We start from the raw sequence: 9712 nt of genomic DNA, 5'->3' as shown, positions 1-9712 counted from the left end.
ACTCCTCTACTATAATTATAATTAGGGGTGTGCAAATGGGTAAATCAACCTATATTACTCAACTTATATTCAACACAAATTAATGAATAGTATAGAATGGGTAACCCAAATAAAATTTCAATTTGTAACATATCTATTACATTTTGACTCGTTTAATATTTAACACGGTTTTTATTCCAATTAACATGTTTTGATTTGTTTAACAATGATTTGATTTGTTTAATTCATTTAATACGTTTTTGACTTATTCAACACGATTTTAACTCGTTAATTTATATTTGATTTGTTTAACCTATTTTGACTCGCTTAATATGTTTTTAAGTTTTATTAATGAATTCATTTAATAAGAAAGAAAGTACTCACTTTTTATTTTTAAATTGTTAATTATATATGTCATCCTAAAAATACAAGTAATAATTTCAATCTTTTTAATTGTTTTTTATTATTAAATTATTTAATATTTTAATTAAAAAAAACTTTAATTTATTATTCTATTTCTTAATATTTTAATATTAAAATATTAAATAATTTCTAATTTCTCTTATATTATTCTTTATTAATATATTATATATATATAAATAAATTAAAATATTTAAAATAAGAAATTTTAATTTTAAATATATTAAACTCTAGTAAATGTTATATTTTAATGTAGAATTTTGTATTTATATTAGTTATATAAGTATAAGTTGTATTATGTATAAATTGTAAGAATGTATTACGAAGTATAAATTATATAGGTTATTAGTATTTGGTAGAGAGTATAAAATAAGTATAAATTATATAAGTTTTATTATTTTGTATTTGGTTACTATATAAGAAAGGAATACAAAGTTTAAAAGACTATTTTACCTTTATATTTATATAAATTGTTTTTTATTTTTATTATAATATTTATCTGAAAGATATTTTATATTATTAACTATATTAAAATTAATATAAAAATAATATATAATTATCATATCAATGCATTTTTAATATAAATAATATTAAACTCTAGTAAATGTTATATTTTAACGTAGATTTTTGTATTTATATTAGTTATATAAGTATAAGTTGTATTATGTATAAATTGTAAGAATGTATTACGAGGTATAAATTATATAGGTTATTAGTATTTGGTAGAGAGTATAAAATAAGTATAAATTATATAAGTTTTATTATTTTGTGTTTGGTTACTGATATAAGAAAGGAGTACAAAGTTTAAAAGACTATTTTATCCTTATATTTATATAAATTGTTTTTTATTTTTATTATAATATTTATCTTAAAGATATTTTGTATTATTAACTATATTAAAATTAATACAAAAATAATATATAATTATCATATCAATATCAATGCATTTTTAATATAAATAATACGGTTTATATTATTTTATATGTAATTAATTCTAAACATTATTTATTAATAATGTAATAAAATTTTATTTTATAAATTAATTGTAAATATGACTATTATTTTTTAATTAATATTATTAGTTTATAAAAATAATTATTATATTTTATTATATATAAAATTGTCTCATTTAATATTTTTTTAATATAATTTTTATTTACAAAGATAATATATATATATATATATATATATATATATATATATTTAACAATCAAATAACAAATAAGTAATTAAGTATTTAAGTATTTATTATTATTATTATTTAAATTGTAAAATTAAACCTAGTTAAATATTTAGTTATAATTTATTATTATTATATTTTAAAATATAATAAAGAAATTATAATTTTATAAAATGAGAGGGTTAAAAAGAAATTAAATTTTATAAAAGTTTATATAACTTTTATAACAGGTTATAATAGGTATAACCTTATACCCTATTTAATGTATAAATAATACTTAAATATTACTGTAGATATAAAAATTATCTAACCAAACAATCAATTTAATTTACTGTATATATAATTATACAATATCTATATTATTATCCTATGTACTAAACACAGCCTTAAAAGTATTAAGTTATCAGATTAAAAAAGAAAAGTAAAAGAAACATAAATTAAATAATAATAATAATAATAATAAACAAAGCGAAATCCATTTTTTACAAGACAAGCGGTGGATGGTTGGAGACAGCTACGTTACGATTGACACACGACATATTGTGCCAAACCTGAAAAAATTTGAATAATCGACCGCTTGGCACAATATTATTATTAATTTTATATTAGGGTATAAAGAAAATATAATAATACAAAAAAAAATTGTAAAAATAATAAAATAAATTTGACTAAGAAAATACTTTATTTTGATTCCATCTACTAACGTATATGTGTGGACGAAAAGATGTCATTTTGCTTTCATCGCTTAGCCTGCAGGAATGAGAGGGAAAATATTGTTAATTAAAAAAATAAACTATTATAGTTGAGAAAAAATATTATAATTTAATTATAATTAAAATAAATTTAAATAAATTATACTTATAATTTATATCGTAATTATATAACAAATTAGACATAAACTCATGTTATAATATGCTAAAATAATTTTATAATAATTTAAAAGAAAATATCAATTAAACAAAAATTATTTTTAATTTATAATTTTGGATAAAATATTGTTTGCGAAAAAAAGAATAGGCTTAGAACAACAAATATATTATTAAAATATTTACAAATAAACTAAATAAACAAATTTGTGCAATTTTTAAAATAAGATGAAAAATTCTCTATGTATATTAAATTCTAAGTTACAAAACACTAAAAATAATAAGCCTAAAATATTTTATATTTTTTCTAAGAATTTAAACAATACAAGATCACACAAGTATTAACTTTTTAGTAATAAAATATTTAGCTTTTGTATAATATAATTTTTTAATTTATTAAACAATAAATACATTCGTTAAAAATATTATTAACAAATTCTTTTATAATATAACTTAAAATTTTGTCAAAAAAATATTATTATTTATTTAAAAATATTATTATTTAATTAATCAGACTTTTCAAAAATAAAATTCAAACAATATTATTTTAATTTGACCTTTTTTTATGACAATGTACTTATTAATTCTAACTTTTTGACTATTTTCTAATTATATCATATTTGTGAAGAAAAAAAAAACTCAAAATATTATTAAAACATTAATTTTTTTTTAAAAAAATAAGTTGTTATTAGTTGAATCAAACTAAGCCAAAGAAAGATCTTTCAATTATTTTATTTTTAAAACAATAAAGAAATAAGCATTAATAGTAAAATCTTAATTATGTAGATAAAAATAACTATAAAATAATAGTGAAAATCATTTTTATAATATACTTTTTTTTAACTTTATCAAAAATATATATATATAAAACAAATGTATTTAATACAAAACATTGTTTATAAATTAAAAAAATTACTTTTCACTTAAAAAAATATTATTGTTGTAAATTAAATATAAACATTATCCCTTTCATTCTTATTTTAATAATTTCTAAAAAAAACAATTAATTAAAAAAATAATATTTCCTTCCTTCTTCTTTATTTTTAGATTTGTTTAATATTTGAGAATTTATACTTCCCTCTTCCTTTTTCTCATTTTCTCTGGTTCAGTATTTCCATGGCGGTTCTTCTTCTTCTCAATCTGTGTATATTTTAGTAGTAAGTATAGATTCATACATGTTAATTGCTATAAACTTGTAGAATGAATGAATGAATGAATTCTCTATTGTTTGAAACTAAAATGAATTGTTACAGATTCTCTGATTCTTACTTATCTCTTTCCTTTCTGTTTATCTCTTTTACAGATCATTCAATTCTCTCTTCTAAACCCTAGTTCTTGGTGGCTACGAATCACCATCACAGTTGAAGTAAAATGATCGCACATTTACTTACTATGTCTGTACCTAATAATAGCCTCTTTCACCGTGATATCAGTAGAAGCTCGATCACAGGTCTGGTTTCTCTCATTTAGAGTAAAATGAATATACATATCATATATATCAAAATCTGACAGATTTTTCTGTAAGAAACTAGTCTTTTATGCTTCAAATTGAAGAACAACAATAGAAATATGTAAATTAAGCATTGAAATCCATTCAAAATATAATTGTGGTAAACCTTATTCTAACAGCTTCACTCCGTCAACAAGTTGAATCTTCTTCAGATTTCCATACAACTATACAGGTAGTGGATAAACAAAAAATTGATTTATATTATTTTGTGGGAAAAAAAGTTGACCATATGGTTTATAAACCTTATGCAGACCTTTGATGGGTCTAAAGAAAGGATTAAGAAATTATTCAACAAGATTGAGATTTCTGCTTCTCCGTATGACACTGCATGGGTAGCAATGGTCCCTTCTCCGTATTCGTCTCAGCTTCCATGTTTTCCTGCATGCATAGATTGGTTAGTTGATAATCAGCTTATTGATGGTTCATGGGGTCCTGTCCATAATGGTCCTGTAGTTATCAAAGAGGCTTTATCATCTACCTTAGCATGTGTGCTTGCACTAAAGCAATGGGGAATTGGTGAAGAACATGTAAATAAAGGTATATATAATCAATCGCGTTTTTCCTCACATGTTTGTAGAATTGCTTGATAAATATATGTTGACAATTGAGTATTAGTTTTTCTCCCAACTCTGTTCTTAGTTTTTCATGTTGTATTCTAGCTTCTCTAATTCTCTATGTTTGATAGGTCTCTCAATACTTATTGTGTTTTTGAAGGTCTACAATTTATTGAGTCAAACATCACCTCAGCTATTGATGAGAATACAAATTCTCCTGTTGGGTTTGAAATAATATTTCCCCATATGATGAGGCGTGTTGAAGAATTAGGACTCAATGTTCCCATTGACCCAAAGGATTTGAATGCTATGCTTAGCAAGAGGGAGTTAGAGCTCAAAAGGTACATTAATGTTCACTTTTTAAAAAGTGAGATTTTGTTCATGGATCCACAGTCAAAGCGAAAGTCGCATTGACAGTGCAAAAATACAAACCGTTTACAATAAAAGTCATGATATCATAAATCACGAGTTAATAAGTTTTAAATGAAAGTATAAAAGACCTCAAAGAAAGACAACTTCAAAATCATCGTGAGGTTCTCGAATTAGCTCAGGTCAACCTGAAGTTGGACTTCCTTGGTGAAGTGCCGTGAACTATCATGCCTTACTTTTTTCCCCTTGTAACTTCACTTTCCTTAGGTGTTTCTCAGAAGGGAGGCGGTCCTATTTAGCTTTTATTTCTGAAGGAATAGAAGGGGGGTCAAATGACTGGAAAATGGTCATGAAATACCAAAGGAAGAATGGTTCACTATTCAACTCTCCATCCACCACAGCAGCAGCCTTCATGCATCTTAAGGATGCTGGTTGTCTAAATTACCTTTTTTCAGTCACAAAAAAGTTTGGCAGTGCTGGTATTTTTTCTTCATCAATAGTTGTAGATTGTATCAATTTTATTCATCTGAAAATCATTTTATTTCATTTTCCTGATAGTTTCAGTTGCATATCCACTGGATATATACGTGCGTCTCTCTATGGTTGATCAGCTTACACGACTGGGAATTGAACGTCATTTTACCGATGAAATTAGGAGTGTTTTGGATGAAACTTACGGGTGTTGGTTGCTGAATGATGAACAGATATTCCATGACATTGCAACAAGTTCCATGGCATTCCGATTGTTGCGCCTTAATGGGTACAATGTTTCTTCAGGTACCTTTAATGTGAATGACTATATCGTTGTTATCAATTTATAGATGCTTTTGGGATAAAACCAACCTGATATGTGCAGATCCATTAACTCGAACTTCCAGTACTGAAGATGATTTCATTTTTCCTGAACAACACTCAAAGACAATTGATGACGCTCTTGAATCATACAAGGCTTTGCAGTTTACTCTAGAGAAACATCATTTGCGGTCTTCTGAATTCCTCAAAGAGAAGCTTTCGAGTTGTTTGATCAACAAAAATGATCTTAATAAGTATATCACCCAAGAGGTAACTGACTGACTTGAGCTGGTCTAGTAAAGATCAAAAGTATTATACCAAAACATTTACAGTTCTTTTCTAAAAAAATAAAAATAAAATTTACAGTCCTTGCATTTTTTCAGGTAGATGATGCCCTGAAGTTTCCATTCCATGCAGATCTGGTACGCATTGCTAATAGGAGAAACATTGAGCAGTACAAGATAAATCGCTCAATGCTTCTAAAATCTTCATACAGGTAAACTAATGTTTTGTTCGTGTCAGTTATCCCTTTATATAACCCAGACTGGGTAGCTGAAGTGGTAACAGTCTTGAACTAAGAGGCTGATGTCCCGATTTTCACTGAAAGCACATTGATTGAAGTTGGGTCATGATAGTGGGATGTTGTGCTAGCCTCATTCAGGAGAACCCTAGTCTAATAATAATAATAATAATGTTGAATACTCCATTGTCCTTTGACTATTGTTTTGCCAGTTCGCCGAATATTGGTAATGAAGATTTCTTGAAGGTGGCTGTGGAAGATTTCAACACTTGTCAATCCATACATCGTGAAGAACTTGAAAAACTCGAGAGGTAAGGTAACTGCTTGAGGTGGGGATATATCATAAATAGAAGCTTCTATATGAACCATGGGATATTTTCACTCTCAGGTGGACTGTAGAATATAAGCTAGATAAGCTACAATTTGCAAGGCAAAAATCAGCGTACTGTTACTTCTCTGCTGCAGCGTCGTTGCCCTCTCCTGAACATTCTGATGCTCGTGTTTCATGGGCAAAAAACGGTGTGCTCACAACTGTGGTCGATGATTTCTTTGATATAGGAGGTTCTCCTGAGGAGTTGAAGAATCTTATACAACTGGTTGAAAAGTAATTCGGTTATTTTTTATTTAACATGATTTATTTTCAGATATTTCTGGAAATTATTGGAAGACAGTACACTAATTCTGATGCAATTACTTTTACAGATGGGATGTAGATCTAGAAACTGATTGCATCTCTGAGAATGTTCAGATACTATTTTCAGCACTCCATGATACAATCTGTGGTATTGGAACTAATGCATTAGCATTCCAGGGACGTTCAGTTACCAGCCACATAATTGAAATAGTAAGTTTGAAGTCTTTTACTAGATTCTTCTCTGATACTCAAGGAAATTCTTAGGAGCGTGTTAAAAAAAGTATCTGTGATGATTTATTTTTGTTTTAGTTGCCAAGCTCTTCATTATTGCTCAATTTTGTTTTCCAATTATTTTCTTACGCATGGGATTATACTGCTTTGTGTAGATTGGTCTCAGTAAAAATGCTAAAAGGGTTTGTATATCATCTTCTTACTTTCTGTTTTTAGATCAGAGTTAGTGAAAACTCTGAAAGGAAGCCTTTCCCAAGATCCTTTCTGACATGGCTGATGTTAGTAGTAGGATAACCTTTAGCTAATCATTCAAATTCTGATTTCAAATGATATAATTTGGTCCTGCGACAGAAAGCAAGTTGTGACCCTTTTTTTTATCTACATTTCGCTTATTGAATCGTTTTAGAATTGGTGAGTTTTAAGAAAATGATGTGGTTAGAATATCACATAATCTAAGCAGATTAGCATGGAAGATAGAACAGAGTAAATGCCTTAGGCCTTGAGTTAAAATTATACAGGTTCTGATTTTCATTTCTTAATTCGTTTGGTAATTTTAAATACAAATCATATATGGGGGTATGGCATGAATTTCCTTTGTGCCGAGTTCCATTAAAGTATATTTCATATTGGAATTTAGTCCTTGAAACAACATAAATAAGTTTGGCATGAATCATTATGTATCATGGTGATTATTCAATAACCATCAGAGTCTATTTAGGTGTGTTTCCAAGTTATTGTAGCTTCAGAAATATGTGAAGGACTTCATTTATACAAAGATACTATAAATTCAGAAGCTTTTATTTATATTTAAATTTGAAATATGAGTTCTATTTAAACTTGAAATTGAAATATAAGTTCTAATATTCTGTATTATTTTGGTAGTGCATTTCTTCATTTGGTTGTGTACGAAACTAATGTCATTTCTTTGGTTCCCCGGCAGTGGTTGGATTTGCTTAATTCTATGCTGCAAGAAGCAATATGGACAAGAGATAAAACAGTGCCAACAATGGATGATTACCTCTCTAATGCCTTTGTGTCATTTGCCTTGGGACCAATCGTTCTCCCAGCTCTCTATCTTGTAGGTTCTAAGCTATCAGATGAAGCTGCCCGCAGTTTTGAAATTCAAAGTCTATACAAATTTATGAGCACTTCTGGCCGTATCCTCAACGATATAAGAGGATTCGAGGTATGTCTTTTACTTGAAATTTATCACAATACATACTCTCTTCCATGAGTAAGGAGGTAATTTGCACCTCAAATAATTACAGAAAAAAAATTCATTTTTTGAAAATGGTTATGAAGACTCAAACCCACGATCTTATGGTTGTGAGCCTTGCATTCTATCACTGAGCTAAACTAGTCTTCACTTAAATAAATGCCTGGAAATTTTCATTTAAATGCGATTTTCAAAATATTAGGGTAAGATTAGAATACATATTGCCCCTATTTGAAAATACTTTTATTTTTTTGTCTAGATCCAGATACTTTTGGAATGTAAACTTAGTCAAACACATATTTGAAAATTTATCGGTTGGTTCTCATCTATTTTTCGATTCAGATACAAAAACAAAAATTAGAAATGTTTCAGAATTGACATTCTTATACAAAGGCCACCCTAATATTTACAACCATAACACATACATTTTGAATTGATAGAGAGAATCGAAGGAAGGGAAACTAAATGCAGTATCACTCTATATGATTGAGAGAAACGGGGAGGTTACAGAAGAAGAGGCAATCGAGAATCTGATGGGGATTGTCTCACAACAAAGGAGAGAGCTTCTGGGATTAGTGTTGAAGGTGGAAGAAGACGGTGCAGTTCCGAGAGCCATTAAAGAAGTATTCTGGAAAATGGTTCAGGTTTTGCATATCTTTTATGCTAAAGATGATGGGTTCACTTCTAATGCTATGGTTAATGCAGTGAAATCAATCATATATCAACCAATTTCTCATCCTCAAATAAAATGATGTTAAATAGGTTAGGTTGGGTTGGGTTGGGGGGTTGGGAAATACTTTTGAATAAATGTTATACTATATGATACTTTGGGGGTTAATAGCTATCTTTAAATAATTTTGGCCTTTTTGTAAACAGTTTTTTTGAAAAGTCCATATCTTGATTAGAAATCAATAATAAATTTCTCATTCTGTCTGACTAAATACTGTTTTCAAATGTGTTTTTTGATCTATATGTTGAAACATTTAAATGAACTGAAATATAAAAAATACTCATTTTCAAATAGGTTTATTAGAATATGAGTTTTAGAAGATGTATATTATGTTCATTTATTTTGATTGGTTTTTACAATTTTCTCAAATCTCAATTAGTATTATGAATTTATGATTGGAGATTTTTTAAATCATGTTTAATCCTTTTCTCTTATTCAATACCACACAATTTTTTTTAAGGGCAAGTACTTTAATAAAGTTTACAAATTTTGGTTGGAATGACAATCAAAAATCTTTGTCCAGGTGGTTATTTTATAATTCATAACAATATTTGTTCGACAATATATTTTGACGTTTTGTGGTACGATATGTCAAGTTTTGAATGGATTAAAAAATTTATAGCATAGAAATTTTTTATTTTTCAATCCACTCAAAACTTAACACGTTATTCCAATTAAGTTTTTGTCAAATTTTCCACTCCCTATTATTAT

General features: G+C 27.0%; 1 protein-coding gene across 2 annotated transcripts; it reads left to right on the top strand.

Moving 5' to 3' along the window:
• Window positions 1-3504: 3504 nt before the first annotated feature.
• Window positions 3505-9188, top strand: LOC124911855 (terpene synthase 6, chloroplastic). Of its 2 annotated transcripts, none has more exons than XM_047452386.1 (14): window positions 3505-3602; window positions 3749-3895; window positions 4075-4127; window positions 4207-4492; window positions 4670-4850; window positions 5146-5357; window positions 5443-5655; window positions 5735-5940; window positions 6054-6166; window positions 6403-6501; window positions 6579-6794; window positions 6893-7034; window positions 7996-8241; window positions 8712-9188. In XM_047452386.1, the coding sequence occupies exons 2-14, from the start codon at window positions 3817-3819 to the stop codon at window positions 9021-9023; spliced, it is 2358 nt and encodes a 785-aa protein (XP_047308342.1). In that variant the 5' UTR covers window positions 3505-3602; window positions 3749-3816; the 3' UTR covers window positions 9024-9188. The 2 variants fall into 2 exon arrangements, with proteins under 2 accessions (XP_047308342.1, XP_047308341.1); XM_047452385.1 differs by having other exon boundaries at window positions 5437-5655; window positions 8712-9187.
• Window positions 9189-9712: the final 524 nt, after the last annotated feature.

Source organism: Impatiens glandulifera, chromosome 8 (assembly GCF_907164915.1).
Source record: "Impatiens glandulifera chromosome 8, dImpGla2.1, whole genome shotgun sequence".
Lineage (NCBI taxonomy): Eukaryota > Viridiplantae > Streptophyta > Magnoliopsida > Ericales > Balsaminaceae > Impatiens > Impatiens glandulifera.
This window is presented reverse-complemented; position numbering and strand designations above follow the sequence as displayed.

Coding starts and splice junctions, on each gene's coding strand:
- LOC124911855 (XM_047452385.1), top strand. CDS start 3,817: ATGATCGCACATTTACTTACTATGTCTGTACCTAATAATAGCCTCTTT. Junction 5,656..5,734: donor TGGGTACAATGTTTCTTCAG/GTACCTTTAATG, acceptor TGATATGTGCAG/ATCCATTAACTCGAACTTCC. Junction 6,167..6,402: donor CTTCTAAAATCTTCATACAG/GTAAACTAATGT, acceptor TTGTTTTGCCAG/TTCGCCGAATATTGGTAATG.